Source organism: Marmota monax, unplaced genomic scaffold (genome assembly GCF_021218885.2).
Source record: "Marmota monax isolate L192 unplaced genomic scaffold, Marmota_monax_Labrador192_F-V1.1 WCK01_AAM20220418_F8-fsc00017, whole genome shotgun sequence".
NCBI lineage: Eukaryota > Metazoa > Chordata > Mammalia > Rodentia > Sciuridae > Marmota > Marmota monax.
Window position 1 is genome coordinate 19,402,659 of NW_026695241.1, and position 21,150 is coordinate 19,423,808.

General features: G+C 36.4%; 1 protein-coding gene across 27 annotated transcripts in view; it reads right to left on the reverse strand.

The window, feature by feature from the left end:
• Positions 1-21,150, reverse strand: part of Ttll5 (tubulin tyrosine ligase like 5) — a 265,849-nt gene that overhangs the window by 166,864 nt on the left and 77,835 nt on the right. For 22 of the 27 annotated variants that reach the window (XR_009226355.1, XM_046440809.2, XM_046440806.2 and 19 more), the window contains 5 exons: positions 20,783-20,824; positions 15,034-15,147; positions 14,461-14,552; positions 5,648-5,710; positions 2,159-2,197 (listed from right to left, as the gene is read on the reverse strand). Coding sequence is in view for 26 of the 27 variants with exons in the window: in XM_046440809.2 (XP_046296765.1) it covers positions 2,159-2,197; positions 5,648-5,710; positions 14,461-14,552; positions 15,034-15,147; positions 20,783-20,824 (350 nt within the window). In the remaining variant the exon portion in view is untranslated. The remainder of the gene's footprint in view (positions 1-2,158; positions 2,198-5,647; positions 5,711-14,460; positions 14,553-15,033; positions 15,148-20,782; positions 20,825-21,150) is intronic. The other 5 variants (XM_046440805.2, XM_046440803.2, XM_046440802.2 and 2 more) reach the window with 3 other exon arrangements.

The following is a 21,150-nucleotide window of genomic DNA, read 5'->3' on the forward strand; positions in this document are numbered from 1 at the left end:
TCACTTACTCATATGTAAATTTCACTTACTCATATCCTTTTCCTATACTGGTGGATTAGACTGATTTTTCCTCTCTCTTTCTCTCTCCCCCTCGGATAAGACCCAGGCTGGCCTCAAACTACTAGCTCAAGTCATCCTCCTGCCTCAGCCTTCCAAGTCACTAGGATTATAGGTGTGTACCTGTATCACCATGCCCAGCAATATTTATTACTATTCTTCAAAGAAACTTTGTGACTTTTCTTGTGAAGGATATTAGGATATTTTCTTCTTCTTTTTTAACATCAGGTTTTGGCATCATGGTCATGTTGGTATCATAGTAAGAACTGGGAAGGAGTTTGTGTAAGATGGGTGTTGTTCCTTCTTCACGTCACTAACAGAATTCACCAACAGAATTCACCAGTTAAACCAGTAAGTGTGGAGTTTTCTTTATAGAAAGGTTTTTCATTACAAATTCGATTGTCTGAAAGGATACAGTGTTCTGCAATATTTGTTTCAGGTTTTGTCAGTTTGGGTAAGTGCCCCTCACTGAGGAAATTTAGTCATTTTATCTAAATGTCAGAGGGTAATAGAATAAAGTAGTTAATAATAGTCCTTTAACTCTTTTTATGTCCATACAATCTGTCAGGACTCTGCTTTTCTCTCCCTGATAGTGGCACTGTGAGTTCTCTTTCTGTTCTTCTAGATCAGTTTATCTAAGGGTTTATCAATTTTAGTAGCTTACCAATGAATAAACTTTGAATTTTGTTAACTTTCTTTATTGTTTTTTTTAGTTATCTGTGCTCTTTAATATTTCCCCTCTTTTAAACTTATTTTTGATTATTATGCTTTTTCTAGTTTCTTAACATGGACATTAGATCGGTGATTTTAGTCCTCAGTTTTCTAACATTTTAAAGCTCTACATTTCCTTCAAAGCATTACTTTACCTGCAGCCCATACATTCTGATGCTATATTGTTATACTGAGTTCAAAATATTTCCTAAATTCCTGTGATTTCTTCCTTGATCCATAGATTATTTGGAAATATGTTGTTTCATTTCCACATTTAGGGATTTTTCTATTGTTACTGATATCTAATTCCATTGTGGCCAAAGAACATCCCAGAATCATTTCAATCCTTTTAAATATATTAACACTGTTCCATGCTCTGGTGTAGGCGCCACAGGCCAGCTTCCATTTGTTTACATCTCTACACCACCGAACCCCTACTGATGGTGACACAAATGAGTGCTGAACAAGGAAGGACAGAACTCACAGATCTCAAATATTCTTACTGGGTAAGATTCATTCTTTCTGTTCCCAATGCCAATCTGACAGCACTATGCTCTAGGAAGTATATTCCTGGGCTAAAAACTAGAGAAAACTTAGAAACTAAGTGTGACTTTCCTTTGGAAACAAACTACAAACTTGATTTACTTCAGTTTCCCCTTCATTAAAAGGCAATCTTAATGCTTTCCTTCTTTAAAGAAAAATTAGATTGATGCTTCAAAGGGCCTAGCTGAGAAACCAAGTTTCCCTCTTTGTTTTAACTCTTACAGGCAAAACAAAAAGCTGTGTATAGGAAGTTTCTTCCTCATTGTCATCACATTGCTATTTTTAAAGAGGTACAGCACAAAGAGGGTATATGTAAAGCCTCACACTCTCCATAACCAGAAGATGTATGTTTAGGCTAAGAGTTTTTGCGGTCATTGAAGTCTTCAGTGAGGCAAAGCCATCTCTGACACATTTCTATTTTCTGCCCAAATGAAAAGTTACAGGTATTTTGCACCCTTCGAGTTCCACAGCAAACAGAAAGTGAGTTTGGCTCAGTCCCATAAGGCACAGGGCCATATGCCTCAGAATGTCAGGACCGAAGCATAAGCTCTTATTTGAATCTAACATGGCAATGCTCTTGAAATCTCATTAATACTCTGGTCTCTCTCACATAGCCAAACAAGAATACGGTTATTATTAGTTCAAATGATATACATGTAATTATAAGAAAATAAATCTCAGTTTATAAAAAGTGGCCACAAAATACTTTTTCAATAGAAAACATTTTTATGTTACTATTCATATTGAGCCAAATTGAAAATGGTCATATAAAGTGTTATGCTTAGTCTGTGCATGGTCATACTATTATGCACATGGAAAGAATTCTCAACTTTTAAAAATCAGTTACCGTGTTCTTCCTGTCAATAAGCTTCTTCTTGGGTTTCCCCTACAGAAGTAGAAAGGACAACTGGGTTAGAGAATGCTCTTCAGATATTCACTCTGGATTTCACACACACAAACATGCCTCCTGAACTCTTTTATTATAGACATTCAATATGAAATCATAACAGAAAGTGCACCTTGAGAGGAGAAGCCTACAGATCAGCTGAGAACATTCTCAGAGAAGAGCAGAATATTGTGAGCTGGAGGGAAGCTCAATAAAAAACAGAAGGAAAAAAACAAAGAGATTCTGGAGAAAAATGGTAACAATGACTTACATTTGTCAATCTACTTACAAAGCAAATCACATTTATTCCTCTCCACAATCTTGTGAAGAAGGGTGTTCTTAGCTCTGTTTATGTAAATGATTCTGGAACCTGCCCACAGTCAGAACTTCAAGATTTTATATCTCAACCCAGGACTTGGTTAGTCTCAAACTCAGGGCTCATTCTACCTTCACTGAACTATTTCAGGAAAGGAAACCAAGTTCAATTCTTATGGGGTTCCACAAATTAAAAAAAAATTATATATACATACATACATATGTGTATGAATGTATAAAAGAGAGAGAGACAGACACCATCCACTGTCTCTAAACTAGGGTTGGGCTCTAACCACAGGAACCGAGTACCATTTTAAAGTTTAAATAGGCTTTCAAAACATTCTCTCATTGTTTCCTTTCACTTCATACATTTTATTTGTGAATGTGTATACTTAGTTTAGCACAATTTTATCACCCTTGAAAATTCATGTGTCCACCATCACAAGTGAGCTGCTGAACTATGACCTCAGCCACCATAAGCATCCCCTGTGCTGCTCTTTCATAACTACACATACCTTCCTCCTACTTGATCTCTCCCATTAACTGCTCATTCTAAAACTTGTCATCTCAGAAATGTCATATACATAGAATCACTCAGCACATAACTTATGGGTTTCTTTTTAAGAGACAAATGCAATGCAGATTATATTTATTTTAAAAAGTAAAGTGAAAAGTTGTCTTTACCAAGATTTTTGTCTTTACCACATCTTATATCCCTGATATTGTCAAAATATCATCAAAAAGTCTCAAGGCAACTTTAACTCCTTTGCTACATGAAAGCTTTCTCCAGTAATCTGTTATCATGGCTTCACATTATAATCAGTGGGGCAGCTCTTAGTAAGGACTTCCTTCTAGGGGTGGGCCAGGGCACAAATGTGATTTACAAGATTCCCAGGAGTTACAAATATGTAGCCAGGCTTACAACTAGGGCCACTGAGTAAGACACTTATGTAAGATATTATGTGCCAGGGAGACAGGCAGAGGAGTCGGTGGAGAAGGCAGGTGAACAAAATGAACTTATAAGAAACAAGAAGACTTAGTTTGAAAGTGCTTCTAACAACACAATTGGATTTGCAAGAGGAAATACATCAATTCAGACTGAAGAAATTTACTAGAATATATCAGAATCTGGAATAATGCAATTTCATTTTTTCAATCCCTGGTTTTGTGTGTCTGCCTACGATGTGGTAGATAGGTTCTTGATATAAACAAATATAACAAACTACCCACTCTAAAGGGCCAACTTGTTAAACACAAGTTAGCAAAAAGGAAATTACACTACAATCTGGAAAATTAAACCAGACTGAAGAGTAAAAGAAAGGATGAGAATACCGCCTCCTAGTCAAGGCTGAAGGGAAGAAGAAAATAGGAATTTAGTTAACAACCGAAGTCCATTGCAAGGGAAAGAGAGTTTGTAAGGATAAGGAATTGTAAAATGACAAGTAAAGACGGCCTCATTGGCCATGGGTTAGGCTAAAATGGTAGGCAAGAGTAAATCATGAAGGCATTCTTTACTGAACAAGGAAATTTATGTTTTCTTAATCCAAATTTCTAGAATGCTTTATAAGCAGGAGTTGTTAACTGGGACTTGAAGAAAGAATGCAGGGAATATAACAACTTAAGATAGAAAAACATTATCTCCTCTAATGAAAAGGTTCCTCCATATAAATGTAGGAATCCATAGTAGTGAATTAGTGTAACTTTATTATCAAAAGAAATACATCTTTTCTTATACTACTTAGAATTGTGACAGGGATCTCAAAATACTATCAGTATTTTTTCTGTGAAGTTTTGGTAATTTTCAGGCCTGCTGTTAGGTTTTGCTATTTCGTGTGTTAGCAAAGCACATCTATTATTATAGTCTTAAATTTTTTGATTGTTATGTTACTTGTAAGGGAATGCTTCCTAATTTTGGCTAACATAGTAGTCCCCAGTTTGTCTACTGTACCCTTCTTCCTCAGGAAACCCAAGTACTAGAAGATCCAGCCTCAGGCAGGGTCCATGTCAGGTCGGGAATCTCTCTAGATGACCTGTAAGAAAACCAGGCAAACCACCAAAGGGCCCAGTCCTTCTCAAGAGGACTGAACGGGCAGAGCTCACCAGATATTTGCAGATATGTGACAATAAAAACCAAAAAGAACAAAGTGAAAAAACAAAATCAATACAGATAAATTATATAATGCAAAAGCTAAAAGGAACTTAACTAAGACTGAGATTTGAAAAGAGTTCATATCCATAAAATATGAAAACTAATTGAAGATAATTCTTGGATATCAAAATCATATTCTCCAAATAAAAAAGTAAATTAAAGAGCTTCTCTTCTATGAGGATAATGAATTCAAAAAGCAAAGAACAATAACAACAAAAAAATCCAAAAAACAAAAACCTTGAGGATTAATTTAGAGTTTTAGAAGACAAGTTTCAAGAAATCTCTAAGAGTAAAAAGATAAAAAACACAATGGGATGTGAAAAAGTCAAGGATCCAGGGGGACACAGCCATGACGGCTGGAATCTGGGTCTCTGTTTTAAGAATCATTCAAAAAAAGATAGATATTTTCAAAATAATACGATTTCTCTGAATAACTCAGGTGCCAGGTTTTGATAATTACTGAAGAGTGTTCAATGCAGTTGTGTCTCAGGGGCCATTGAACTTTGTGGGACTAAGTGACGCCTGGTCACCATGCTACTTGAATTCCAGTGTCTGTTCTCCATCCTTTCCCTATTTTCTCTTGTGCCGAGATGATCAGCTGTCATTTCCTACAAGTCTCAGTGAATTTATTTTGTAAATTCCTTTCTCTCCACTTTTTCTGATGTGTTAATTATAATCTCTTCTGGTCTAGAAAAACTACCTGTTCTATTAAAATTGTGCCTAAGGTCAAAAGGCAATGAGTAGGAACGGCATCTGTTAAGACTGCTCAAAGATCTTTATGGTTTAATTTTGGGTTTTTGAGAATGTTTCAAAGTGCTGAGAGTTACTGATAGATTCTGAAAAATGAAGTGTGCTACGTTTTCCGCAAGGTTTTTTCTATCACAGATTTTACAAACGTTTTGATAAAACTTCTTTCTTTCTTTTACATACACTTTGTCCTAATCTTGTGACCTAGTCCTAAATTTATGAGTTTAGCAAATCCCCACCTGTCCTGGAAGAGGCGTGTTGCCAGCATGTAGTTCATGGAGGTTTTGTGCTCGAGGTAGGACCTGAAGGACAAAGAAAGAAAGCAGTTATTGCATGAGCTTAGCTCAAGAGGAAAATATAGAAATAAAAACATGAACCAAGCACAGAAGGGACAGGTTACTTACATACTGTTCTAAAGAAATACGCTGTTTTAAAAGTGGCAGGTGAGTAGACCACTGCTCAAGTTAAAATTATAAAATACCAGAGTAGCAGCAAGTAGAATAAATGAAAAGAATAAAGGAAAAGAACTTAACTTAGAAAATAAAAAGAAAAAAAGGGCAACATTTCTTGGGTTAATAAAAGGTGATATTAGTAAATTCAGAAAATGAATCTGAAAGATAAAGATACACATTACAGATATAGAAATCGACCACATCACACATGTTGAAATCGTCAAATGAAGTGAGGCCCGGAGATGCAGAAAGGGCATGAGATATAGACAGGAAACTGTTTCTTTCTTTTTTGTTTTTGTTTTTTGTTTTTTTTTTTTTTGGTACCGGGGACCAAACCCAGGGGGCACTGGACCACTGAGCCCCATCCCTAGCCCTTTTTGTATTTTATTTAGAGACAGGTCTCACTGAGGTGCTTAACGCCTCACCGTTGCTGAGGCTGGCTTTGAACTCAGAATCCACCTGCCTTAGCCTCCCGAGCCACTGGGATTACAGGATGCAATTCACTCGTAGATACATACTCAGGAGACATATTCAAGAATATATATAGCACAGCAAAAGACCAGAAAGAAGTCAAATGACCTTCAACAGGAAAATGGGACAATTAACAGTAGTACAAACGCATGGTAAAATAAAATAAAGCACTGAAAAGGAATGAGGTATAGCTACAGGCAACCACATGGACCTTAGTATCATAATGCTTAATGGAAAAAGCAAGCATACATAAAGCATGCCATTTTTTGTTTAGAAAAAGGTCAAAAGCATTTATAACAATAGAATTCTTCTTCTACACAAGACAATAACTGCTATAGGACCTGCACTCCTAGCACAAAGAGCTAGAAAAGCGTATGACATAAAAGAAACAACTGTCTTCAGATATCAAACAACCGGCAGCACAGAACTGTGATCCCTGATAGAGGGAAATAAAAATCTCCAGACTATATAAGAAAAGGTCTCCCAACAGTCTCCCAGAAGAGATGGTAGAGATCCGAATTCTAGGAAGCGGCTAGAGTTTTCAGAGAAGACAGCTACAGAGGAAAAACCTGTGCCTAAGAGGAAATCCCAAACAGGGGTCCCTAGAGTCCTCTGGTGAATACTAATCCACTCAGGCACAGAGTGCAAGGCTAAGCGAAAAGCAACTGTCAGAACAAAGAACAAAGCAGAAGCCACAAACTCCCAGAGTTCACACAAGCCTGCAAGCTGAGTTTCACTAGTCAGGAGAGATCTTCTTATACATGGGAGTCACTGAGCAGACATCCCAAAGGAATCTTTAGTGGCAGAACTGTCCAAGATCTAGGAAAAAAAGGTATTCTCAATAAACCAAACAATGTTTAAAAATTTGCTTAAAAATATTTAGTTGATCTACAAGTAACTGAGGTGCCTGACAGAAAACAAACACTTCACAGATTTTAAGAAGGCAATAAAATCCAAACACTCAGATATGACATTTATAATGGTCAGTACCTAAGCTGAGAATGGTGATGCATGCTGTAATCCTAGCAACCTGGGATTACAAATTTGAGGCAGGATTGCAAGTTTGAGGCCAGTAATTGAGAAAGGTCTGAGCAACTTGGTGAGACCCTGTCTCACAATAAAAACTAGAAATAAACATAAAAAGGGCTGGGGATGTGTCTCAGTGGTTAAGTACCCTTGGGTTCAATTCCCAGTACAACAAAACAAACAAAACATACTCGCACAAATACACACACACACACACACAGGTCAGTATCCAATCAAAAAATTACTGTACATATGAAGAAACTGGAAAAATGTAAACCATTTACAAAAGGAAAATCAGTCAACAGAAATAGACCCAGAAATGACAGAAATAACAGAATAAGAAAAAGATTTTAAAAGTTACTATATTTATATGCACAAGAATCTAAAAGAAATCAAACACACACACAAACAAAATAAAAAATGAAAAAGAGCAAAGGAAAACATTAAAAAGAAATGGGAATTCTACAGATGAAAATAAATGATCTGAAATGAAAATTTCACTGGAATTAATAGATTAGCATTAATAAAGATTAATATTAATAAAATGAAGGCAAGAAAGGGAAAAGTCTGAAAAAATATAAACATTGATAAACTTGCAAAATATGAACCAATTTAACATGTAACCAGAGTCCTAGAAAAATAAAGGAAAGGAGGGAACTAGAAAAAAATTATTTGAAGAAATAATGGCCAAAAGTTTCCAAATTTGATGAAAACTATGAGCCCACAGCCCAGGAAGCTCAAAGAATCCCCCAAAGAAAGAAAGCTATAGAAAAGCAACCTGATTAAATGTGCCATATCGTTTAAACAGCAGCCCTCTAAAGTAGGTGTTATCATTTCAGTTTGACAGAGTGGGAGGCAGGTCTCCTGATACAGGTGACAGGAGACTTGCCCTCTGCTAAAGTACAGCTAGAAAGCTGAGATTCAAAGCTAGGACCTCCTCTCCCAGTAGAGCTTGGGGAAACATAAAAGGCACCTCTCAGCACCAGGAACACTTTTCCTTTGTGGATGTTAGAATCACTGGCCCCTGACCCCAGGTAAAACTAGTAGCGAAAAAAGGATCTGGGCTAACTGCTCATTAAAAGGTCACACTTGAGAATTGTGAATTTAACTCCATTCTTGGTGATGAAGGCGCCTCAAAGACACAAGTTTCAAGTGAGGTTAGATCCAGCAGATCCAAACTGTCCCTAATGCCCTGGTTTATTGGTTCGCTAGTTACAGGCTGGTTCCTGGCATGGGGGCATACCATATGGCAGCTGCAGAATCAAAGGACAAGCTTCCTTTGTCCAGATCTAGCAGAAAGAAAAGAGGACCTCTCTCTCCCAGGCAGGATACTGAAGTGGCTCTGATTGGACAGGCCCTGGTCACACGTCCATCCCTGAACAACTCAGTAGCCTAAGAGTAAGCTGTTCTTATTAGTTTCCCTGGGTTACCTTTGGAGGGAGCCTGCCCAGACCACCTGTAGTCCACATGAAATTGGAGGAATATGTACCATGGAGGATAGTTAAAAAGCAAGTCTACAAAAACACAAAAAAGCAAGCTGAGGGAAAAAGAGACACTGTACACAAATGAATTATTGCACATTTCTCATAAGAAAAATGCAAGCCAGAAGGCCATGGAAAGACATTTTTAAAGTATACTGGGGAAAAAGTATCAATCTTAATTCTATAACTAGTCAAAAAATTCTTTTCAACATGAAAAACACCTGGGCGCAGTGGCACACGCCTATAATCCCAGAGGATGGGGAGGTTGAGACAGGAAGATTGCCAGTGCAAAGCCGGCCTCAGCAATGGCAAGGCACTAAGCAACTCTGTGAGACCCTGTCTCTAAATAAAATACAAAATAGGGCTGGGATGTGGCTCAGTGGTCAAGTGCCCCCAAGTTCAATCCCTGGTACAAAAAAAAAAAAAAAAAAAAACATGAAAAACAAATACTTGTCTTAGATAAACATAAGAGAGAATTTGTTGCCATTGGACCTACACTACAACAAATCCTAAAATAAGTTCTTCAGATAGAAGAAAACGATACCAGATAAAAACCTGAACTGACATAAAAGAATGAATGACACTGAAAATAGTAATAAATGTTTCAATTTCCTTAAATTATAACTCATTATTCAAGTCAAAACTAACAATCTACTGTGGAACTTGCATAGAAATAAAATATATGATAATGATAACACAAACAATAGGAAGAGGAAATGGAAAGTATATTAGTTGTAAAGTCCCTACATTATACATGAATTAATATAATATTATTAGAAGGTGACATTGCAATAAGTCAAAGATGTGCATTCACTTTAGGATAGTAGCCCTAAAAATAGCAAAACAAAGAGGTAAAAGAAATCAATTAATACAAAGGAGCAGGAGAAAATAAAAAGGAGACAAAATTATAGCAACTAAAAAACAAAGAGTAACATGGCATTTTTAAACCCAACCATATGTAAAATTATGGTAAATGTAAATATTTTAACATTCCAAATAAAAGGCAGAGATTAAATTTTAAAATCAAGACTAACCACATACCATCTATGAGAAATCCACCTTAACTATAAAGATAGAGATAGATAAAAGGTAAAACAAGGGGGAAAGATATACCATGCAAATACCTATATCAAAACAGAAGAAAGATTTCAAACAACCTAATGTTGTACCCCAAAGAACTGAAAACCCAAGAACAAACTCAACCCATAATTAGTAGAAGAAATGAAACAATAAAAATCAGAGTTGGTTTTCTGAAAAGATAAACAAAATCAATAAACCAGCAGTTAAAATAATGAAGAGAAAGACTCAAATCCATAAAATTAAAAAAAAGAGAGATATTACAACTGATATCAGAAATACAAAGGATCATGAGAGTATTATGAACAATTACAAGCCAGCAAACTGGCTTGTAATCTAGAAGAAATGGTGCTCTCCTGGACATGTACAGTTTATCAAGATTGACTTATGAAGAAACAAAAATAAAAACAGATCAGTTACAAGTAATGAGACTGAATCAATAATAAAAAGTCTCTGATCAAAAAAAGAGAAAAAAAGCCCAGAACCTGATATCTTCACTGATTAATTATACCAAATATTTAAAGAAGAATGAACACCAATTCTTCTCAAACTATTCCAAAAAATTCAATGATGAAGGAATACTTTTAAACTCCTTCTACAAAGCCAGCATTATTCTGATACCAAAACCAGATGAAAACAAACACACAAACTATACGAAGACAGATGAACTTAGATTCAAAAATCCCCAACAAAATGCTAGCAAACTGAATTCAATAGCACATTAAAAACGACCGTTTGCTATGATAAATTGGGATTCATTCCAGGAATGCAAGGATGGCTCAACAAATACAAATCAACAACTGGAAGACATTACCTCACAGAGGCATAAAATGCAACAACTCTTCTATGATTAAAAACTCTCAAAAAACTAAGTATAAATGAAATGTAAACACAGAAAACTCACAGCTAACATCATCCTGAACAAGGAAAAGTTGAAAGCTTTTCCTCTAAGATAAGGCTGCCCACTTTTACCACTTCTATTCACCACAGTAGTTAGTCCCAGCAAGAGCAAGTAGGCAAGAGAAAGAAATAAAAGGCATCTCAACTGGAAAGGAAGAAATTAAATTGTTTCCATTTGTAGATGACATGATCTTATATATAGAAAATCCTAGAGGACTACACTAAAAAACTGTTTGATCTAATGAACAAATTTAATTAGGTTGCAGGATTAAAAAAAAAAAACCTCAACATAAAAATCAGAAGCATTTCTATACATTAATAGTGAATTATTTGAAATACAAATTACAAAACAATCCCATTTACAATAGTTAGAAAAAAAGATGCTTAGGAATAAATTTAACAAAGAAGATAAAAGATCTCTATATTGAAAACTATAAAGCATGGATAAAAGAAACTGAATAAAAATAAACAAAGAGACATCCATTTATTAAGGAATTGGAAGAGTAAATATTGTTAATGTGTCCATACTACTCAAAGCAATCCCTATCAAAATACCAATGCCATTCTTCAAGAAACAGGGAAAAAAACTCCTGAAATTTGCGTGGATCTACAAAAGACCCCAAATAGGGAAAGCAATTAAAGGAAGGCCTAGTTGCTGACCTAATTAACTCCATTTTTCCTCTGACTTTTTCCCTCTGAGTTCTCCTGTAGTTGCATTGAATTCCAGAAACAACAGGCCTCACCAATAAACATCTTTATAAAAAGGAGCCAAAACCATCCCCAAGCAAGAGCAAGCCTCATGACAGACAACCCCATGATGAGATGAGCCCTGTAAGCAGGAGCAGTTACCCCATGATGGAGCAGAGGTTGCCCCCCTAAGCAGGAATAATCATCTCATGATAGGAACCAAACTGCCCCTCAAGCAATGAAAATTTACCCAGAATTTCATAAAACCAGTCCTGAGATAATCATCAAGCTGACCCTGGTCTGACCAAGATTACCTGCTTTGCCAGATACGCTTCAACCTCTCTGCCCCCGAGAAAGGTCTAGTGACCTAAGATCTGTCTTTGAGACTTTATGAGCAAAGGCTATGCAAAACCCTGGCCCTTGCCTTTGTTCATAAAACCTCAAAGTTCCTGCCAGTTCCTCAAAGACAGATCTTAGGTCACTAGACCTTTCTCTGTTCTTCCCAGTGTGGCCATTTTAATTAAGGCTCCTTTCTTGCCTTCACCACTGCTTGTCTCCTCAATTGGCATTTTGGAATAGGCAGCCAAACTAGTCTGTTGAAATCCTTGGAATCAGAGCCTTTACCCTAAAATTCTGGTAACAAAATCTTGAGTAAAGGGAACAAAGTTGAAGGCATTATACTAATTGACCTCAAAGTAACAGTAACCAAAATAGCATGGTATTGGCATAAAAACAAGATACACAGACCAACAGAACAGACAACAGAGCCCAGAAATAAATCCACACACTTATTAGCCAACCAATCTTCAACAAAGCTGTGAAGAATACAATGGGGAAAAAACAGTCTCTTTAATAATAGTGTTGTAAAAACTGGATATCCACATGGAGAAGAATGAAGTTAGACTCTTCTCCTTTACCATATTAAAAAAAAAATCAACTAAAATGAATTAAAGATTCAAATGGAGAACTCAAAATTATCAAACTACTGGGGAAAAAAACTAGGAGAATCAGGCATGCTGGCACACTCTTATAATCCCAGCAACTTGGGAGCCAAGGCAGGAGGATCACAAGTTCAAAGCCAGCCTTAGCAATTTAGAAAGGCCCTAGCAATTTAGCGAGATCCTATCTCAAAATAATAAAAAGGGTTGGGGATGTGGCTCAGTGGTTAAGCACCCCTGGGTTCAATTCTCTTTACCAAAAAAAGAAAAACAGGAGGAAATACAGGTGTGCTGGCACATGCCTGTAAACACAGCTACTCAGGAAGTTCAGGCAGAAGGATTAAAATTTTGAGGCCAGTTGGGCAAATTAGCAAGATTCTATCAGTTTTGCTTTTCCTGTATTCACCAATTATAGTTGAAGATTTCAACACTATTCTCAATAGTTGAAGAAACTAGAACGGATAGAGAAGATCTGAATCACACCGTCAAGCTCCACATGGCTGTGGAACACTCCATCCAACAACAGACTGCACGTTCTTTTCAATGTAATATTACATTTATCAAGACGAATGGTATACCGGGCCATACAACAAATCTCAGTAAATTAAAAAAGCTGTAAGTTATATGAAATCTGTTCTCAATAGAAGTAAGCTGGAAATAAATAACACAACGATCTCTGGGAAAACCCCAAATATTTGAAAACTAAATTGTATCTTCTAAAGAACCTGTGGGCCATAAAGAAAACCAATAGAGAAATCAGAAAGTATTTAAATAGAATGAAAAAAATCCAAAATAATGAAAATGCATGGCATGTCACTAAGAAGAAACTCAAAAAGGAAATTTGTGCCCTAAACATTTAGTTCAAGACATATTATAGACCTGAAATAAAAGCTGAAATTGCAAAACTCCAGAAGAAAACGCAAGAGAAAAAGCTTTGCAAAGCTGCGGATGGCACGGATCTCAGACAAGAAATACAAAGGGCCTCAGCCTTCATAAAAGGCCCTGCAGAGCATATGAATAAAAGTCAGCTTCAACTTGGAGAAAATATGTATTTTTCCATGTCTATATGGAAAGACTTGTCCCAGAAGTAGTCACATCCTTTGTAACACAATAACAAAAAATAAAAATGTCAATAGCATCCGAATACATGTTTCATATCATTAGACTTCAGAAGAAAAATGTCAAAACTACAGAGATACACTCAACTGCCTAAAGTTTAAAAAGTCTGGCAATACTAAGTATTGGCAAGGCAGGGACCAACCAGAGCTTTCCTGAATCACTGATAAATGTGAAAGGATGGTCAGCTTATCATACAACCCATCTATTCCACCCTGAGGCATTTGCTCAAGAGCAATGAGATCCTAAAAGCACATGGGGACTTGTACATGAATGTTGATGGCATCTTTCTTTATAATAGTTGAGCGCTGAATACAACCCATGGGGCTCATAATAGGTGAATGGATAAAACAGGCTACAGGACAGTCACATGATCAATGAGTACACACTAACGACTTATTTCTTCAGACAATACAAATAAATCAAAAACACCACACCAAACAAAAGAATCAGGACATAAATGGAGTCTTTCATATGAAATTCTAGAAAAATTATAGTGACAAAGCAGCTCAGTTGATGTCTGAGACCCAGGGTCATCATCATAATGTACATGAATGCATTTTGTTGCATGTAAACTAGATCTCAGTGATTATTAAAAATAAAAAACATACTGTTTAGGCACATACAATTTTTCAAGACAAGATCATTAGATACACAAAATTTAGGGCAATGTCTAACCCTGGGTTGGGGAACTAGTCAAGAGGGAGTCATGAGATTTAAAAAAGAAGGGGGAGGTGGGAAGGAATACCATACAGGTGAATAATTACTGTTGATGACCTAGTTCTTATATTTTAAATAAATAAAATAACAAAGGCACTGCATGGGAGGAATGATAACTGTGTCACAATAAATCTAATTCTATGGACTCAAAGTACAGATTTTTTAAAAAAGGTAGTCACCTCACCCATATATTTCCCATGTCTCAGATGTAGGAAATATGCGAATAAATCCACCTCTCCGATCATTTTCTTCCTTTACCCTCCGTAAAACTTTAATCTATATGGAGGAAGAGAAAGTAAAACAAATACCTGTTTGTTTTTTGGTACCAGAATTTGAACCTAGGGGATCTGAGCTACATCCCAGCCCTTTTTAGTTTTTATTTTGAGACAGGGTCTCACTAAGTTGCTTTTAGGGCCTCACTAAGCTGCTGAGGCTGACCTCAAACTTGTGAACCTCCTGCCTCAGCCTCCAGAGTTGCTGGAATTACAGGTATGCACCATCACATCTGGCTATAAGTACCTATTTTGAAAACTCAAATCTACGTGGCTATTGGACAAAGGAAGAGTTATCATCCAAGAATATGATGAAAGCACGCAGGGAGATATTAACTGCATTTAAAATGTTTTCTGAGCAGCTTCTTCCATCTTGAATCTTTCTCTTTTCAATATAAGAGCTTGTTGTAAATATTATTACTTACTCACTAATTTTCAGTGAGCCCTGTGGTAATCTACAAAGGACTGAAATGGAGTGACTTTACCTCCTCCATTGACAGACCAAGCACAGAACCACATAACTTCCCCGGCAGCTTCTCCCGGGCGGAGCCCACAAGGTTTTTCATTTCTGCATCACTGGCAGAGAGTGGACGGGAGCGCTAAGGGGAAGAACATAAAAGCAAATTAAAAAAAAAAAGTTCTCATTCTCTGCCTCATTTCCCTCTATTTACTCAACATCATTATCTTTCCAAACATACATATATAAGCTCAAATCTATAGTCCAGTTTCTGTAACTAATCTCTTGGCCTGAAACCTTGGGAAACAGATAATAAAGTTAAACTAGTAAAGTTAAAAGCCAGAAGAGAATACAGAATAGTAGAAAAACACTATGAGTGAGAGAAAAAAGAGCCAGGTAAAAGAAATGGTGTCCATGAGCTTTGTAAGCCAGCACCTACTCCTAATCTTGGTTTTAAAATATATCCAATATGTCAAGATATGGGAAAAAAAACTTGAAAACAGTCTCACAGAAAAGAAAAGGAAATGTGTATTTATTCCAGTAAGGAATTATTATTATTATTATTTTTAGCACTGAGGAAGGAGAGAGCTAGGGGAATTGGGACATAAGACACAAAACCAAGGAACAAACCATTAAGCCAGGTTTTAGAACCTCAGGTGGGAATACTGAGATGAGATCGTCAGTGACGCAGAAGAGAGCTGCGAGGGAAAGCTTCAGCCAAGGAGACGTGTGGCTGCAGGACTTTAAGAGACTTCAATGAGGCTGTCACAAAGCCGTGTTCATCAAGGATCCCAACACACAATCTGAGCTATTTCAGCTTCTGAATGAGGATCAGGGAGACCCGCTGACTACAAAAGTCTTAAGTAACTGATATAATACAAGCAGAGACACAGAAAGGCAGCAAGGGAAGTCAGATGGCATGAAGCATGATAATAACTCTATTTTCGAAATAGATCAAGTGGCTGATAAAATAACACATATAAATCTGCCTAGTAGAAAAAGTAAGAATTCAAGGACTATGGAAGCAAACTGCCTACTGGATTCCCAAAAGAAACTTCAACTAGGGAGAAGCAGCCCCAATGTATACAACAATGACTGTGTCCATGAGTAGACTACTTATGGATGTCTGTGTCCCCAAAATTCACATGGTGAAGTCCCTTGGATGTCACTTGGAGATGGGGCCCTGGAAAGGTAACTAGGATTAGATAATGTCATGAGGGTGGGGCCTTGGGCTATTGGGATTAGTGCCAGAGAGCTTGCTCACGCCTACAAGCTTTCCCCCAGGTACACATAAGACAAGATCCCGTGAGCATACAGGATAGAACTACCTAAAAGTCAAAATAAAGTTGGAATAAAATATAAGTTTTGTTGGGACCTTGAATTTGTGCTTTCCATCACCCAGAACTGTGATAAATAAATTCCTGTTGCTTAACCACCCCAGTCTATTGTTAGGCCAGTCCCAACACACGGGTACACCCAGGTACACACAAAAACATAAATGGTTTGGACATAGGGAAAGAAAGATATACTGATTTTCAAAGCAGCAAGGGAGTTATAAAAACTAGATTTTTTGATAGAGACCTCCACAGAAGATACCTATATAAAGAAAAACCATGAAATCAACAGATGTCATCAACACGTGAAGACAGGGACTTTTAGCTGTCTAATTCATACTATGGTGGTTATCTCCACCATCTAGAGCAGTATTTAGCATGGAGTAGAGCGACAAATATTTGCTGAACAAATAAATGAATGAATGTGCTGACAAACAACTTAATCATATTTAGAATTAGAACTTGCAGAAAGTTTTAGGAAATACTTTAATCCCCTTCAGTCTCTAGGAATACATTAAACAGTATGTGAGAAGGTAAAAAGGGGAAAGTTTAATGATTTAGGAAGGAAACCAAGATAAGTAATATAATCATGTCTTCAAAAATCTTAAAGTATGATACTTACTTAGTGTATAATTTATAAAAGCCAAAATATTAAATGGAAAGGGTCAAGGACTTTTCTTGTGATCACAGCCTACTTACTGTTTGTCAAAAGATACTGATCTAGTTCACATGGGACAGGATGGCTCTGATCATAACACCACCTGAAACCACTGGCAGTGAACCCTCCAAAGTCAAGTAGCCTTACTCGATGCTATTTAAAGATCTTTTAAAATCATCTCAAATAATGTAAGAACAGAGTAGAGTACTCATTCAAATGATATAATAAAATAAAGATGAGAACAAAGGCAGAGAACTAAAAAAGGGGAGACGAAGGAAAAGGAGAGAAAAGAGATGGTTTGTGTCAAGGAGACACACTTGGAGACTAACAGTGAAGAAAACAAAGAAATCAGACTGCTATGAAAGGTTATCACAACTATCAGAAACAAAGACAAAAGAGTACAAATGTAAGCCATTCTGTGGTCTTGACCTTGGGCACATCAGATATAATAAATCACGTTTCAATGGGTTGACTTACTAATAGTAAGGCAATAAGCCCTCTCTGAACTTAAAAGAGACCTGTTGCCACTGGTTAGATGACACATGATTTAGACTACCAGGTGCCCAGATAAATTTTAAACTGCTAAATTACAGCCGAGGTAAGAATTCTGCCTTGCAACATGCATCAAAGATGTTAAATTATCCTGAGCAAAATGTATGATTCAGAAACCTACCAAAGAAGAAGTGTTTATGTATCTAACCATTATTGCTAAGGAAGAATTGACTGAGAATGTTAAACTTTTGAGACAAGGAACCCTGTGTCCCCACTCAAACCAGCAAGAAACAGATGTTGATTCAGAAAAAGTATTTTCTCAGCCTAAAGAAAGCTAGCAAATATTAGTAATAAGAACCTAATAAATATAGAATATTAAAAAAGGTGAGATCTTCTAAAAGATATCATAATCAAGGAGCAGAAAATAAAATCTGCTTGACAGAATACAAATGTAAAGAATAAAGAATTCCAATGCAGTTTCACCAAGTTTGGAATTCATCATTAAAACCAAAGGAACTAGAAATAGCTCAACTAATATGTAATACAACTTGCCATCTGGAACATGAAAAGGTAAACACAGTTTAAAAAGCAAAATGAAGGAGTGCTACAGTGAAAAAAAAATAAATGAAAAGGACCATTTAATAAATCTGGGTAGATATGGACCAAAAAATGGGTTTCTAAGAGAAGGTTTAAATGTAATGATAACCAGAAATGGTGAACTGTGAAATGGTGGAGGTAACTAAGTAAGTAAGTAAGCAGGCTTGTGTTATAATAAAAGAGATCGGCAATGTCTGGAACTTTGGGATAAATGGACGTCAGCAATCCTGAGAGACATGCATCTTGTTCTAATGGAAACTGGCTTTAAAAAAACAACAACAAAAAATCCCTCCCCAAACCACTTGCAATTATGTCTGAAAAATCATGAACATCTGAGGAGGTACCAGAGGATTAAGAAAAAAAAAAATGAGGTACCAATCTTCAAAAATGTAGAAGTATGCTCCTGGTGATTACCACCTGGCAAGTCTAGCAAGAACTCCTAGTAAAATAATGGAACAAATGTTAAAAGAAAAAAATCCATAGACATTTGGAATTTAATGGTCTCATGAATAGTAGTATGGAGACTGCTTTATTTATTTTAAAGCATGCTTTAAAAATTTAACTTTTAGGGTAAAATTACAAAAATGGAGACTATAGAAGATATATTTGATGTCTTTGGATTTTAGAGAAGTGTTTGAAAAAATTTCATGAAATGTTTATTCTAAATTATACTTCCACTCAGGGGTTAGTGCCATAATATAGTGAGTACAATACACTGACAAAAACTGAAATTCAGTTCAAAACCAATTCAAGAGAATATCAACCTCAGTAAATGATACTTAGCATTATTGAGAATCTCCAATAATGTCTGGAAGAAAAAATAAAGAAATTAATAGATAGCTAACATTTGTGGGTGATAGCAAATGTGTAAGAGATTATTAGAGATTGATGAACATCAGAATAACTCTAGATGTTAACAATGGAAAAAAGAAAATCAAAATAGGACTCAAAAGTATGAAGAGGCTATATTTTCTGAGTATGCACTGAGCGATCGGCACTATCCCAAATATTTGACATGTTTCATCCTTTCTTCCTCACCATACCTCCATGTGTGTACCATGCTCCCCACTGGGTGACGTGGGAACTGAGCCCCAGAGTAAAGGGAATGTGCCGAGTCTCTCAGCTAGCAGCGGCAGAGATCAAATCTGAACCCAGGCCTATCCGATTCTAAAGTCCATGCTCTTTGCACACTAGCAGGCAATGCGATTTCTGACAAGTGGAAAATCTGACATAGACATTTGAGGAAAAAGACACATGTCAATGGAGACAATAAAATAGAAAGGAAAAGGCAGGTGAGGGGCAACAGTACTAAGACTTCATGATGAAAATGTTCTTAGTTCTGATGGAACTACTATGGAGTTGAGAGCTTCACTAACAGAAAGACAGTGACAAAACAGAACACTGCCAAGAACGAGAGTCAAAGAATAACATGCTTAACGTTGACCAAATAAAGATTTTGTGTCATGTAAACAGTGTTCAAAGACGCAAGAGAAGCCTGGCTCTCCAGTAAGGCTACTGCAGCCTACTATGATTCAAGCAGTGTACCTAGATTTAATGGGATTAAAATAGATAAAGGAGAATTAAGATCAGAACTATATATCTGAGATGCTCTGACATCAAACTCAGAAGTCTCTGAAATAGTATTTTTAATATTCTCCTTAAGCAGATCAGTTCCAGGGGTATTTAGAACATAAGCTCTTTAAGTCAACAGCCTTTTGGGGGTAGGGAGGACATGGATAGCACCTAACACGTTTAGGACTTACTAAATATAAACACTACATATACTATAGTTTTGAACTCCACCATCTAAACCCATAACACATACTATACAATCAAACCAACCAGTTAGCAAAGAGAATACAAGGCATCTACTTTTTTTTCATTTCTTCATATAAATCACTTTATCAGAAATAATAAACTGCATTGGAAAGTATAAATGCCAAAATAAGTATACTGGAGTTTTTTGCTAACAGTGTTGCAGTAACACACTTAAGGACACCTATCAAAAGAGCATCAAATAATAGAAAGAGGATTTAAACTTCTAGACTATTGCTTTAAAAAGATAAAAGACAAAAAAAAGATCTGCTTAGAAGAAAGTGATGGCTAATCTGAAATACTACTTATAAGAACAGTAAGAGAGCAAATGCTGACCATTCAGAGAGAAAGATATTTGCCTTTTTTTAAAAGGTAGCATCTGAAACACTAATCATGGCAGGTTTCTAAGTTTCGACTGCAAATCACTACATGTATGAAATGTCATCTGTCAAGAAACTCAAATACAGCCCAACACCCAATGTGAAAACACTGTTAATATTAAGCTACTAACAACAGTATATTTCATTAAGACATCTGAGTCAAACAAGTTTCATTTGTGAACTGTAATAGTTCCTTTCTAGAATATTTTGGTTAAAGCAACAGATATACCTCTGCCCTGTTCCTCATTTAAATTCAACTGTCTCCATCACAGCAAAGTCACCATCAGGAAGAGGACCCACACGTTCCCATATCCTCTCCTCTTACCTTCTATAACCAACAGTAATTGTGTACAAATCTTTGTTTATTCTATCTCGTCTGACTCAATTGTGCAAAAAAGACAAGCACATAAATACATACCAAAAAAGGTTAAAGCTAAAAGATTTTCCATTTGAAAATGGGAATAAAATTTGAATGAAGTCTCCAAATGATCCAGAACTTACCTGCTTGGTGTATGATGATTGAAACTGTGCAGATACTGGGCACTATAAAAGACAGAAAAATGGAATAAAGCCTTATCTTCTCCTAACATGCCTACATTTTCCATCTTCTACATCTATGATATGAAAAAGGAAAAAAACAATCTCCAAGCACAGACCAAAGGCAAGAGCCCCACACTTTTGTGGATGAAAAATTAGAGAATTTGTATTTTTCACACTTTCTCCTATACCATTTGCATTCCATCTTCAACTTCTCACCACCAAGGGCACAATTCTGCCAAGTACTGAAGATCATCATCTCCTGACCATTGGTTTCAAACAGTACATGTACCTAGGCTATAGTTCCTTTAGCACCTGTCTGTAAATGCCCT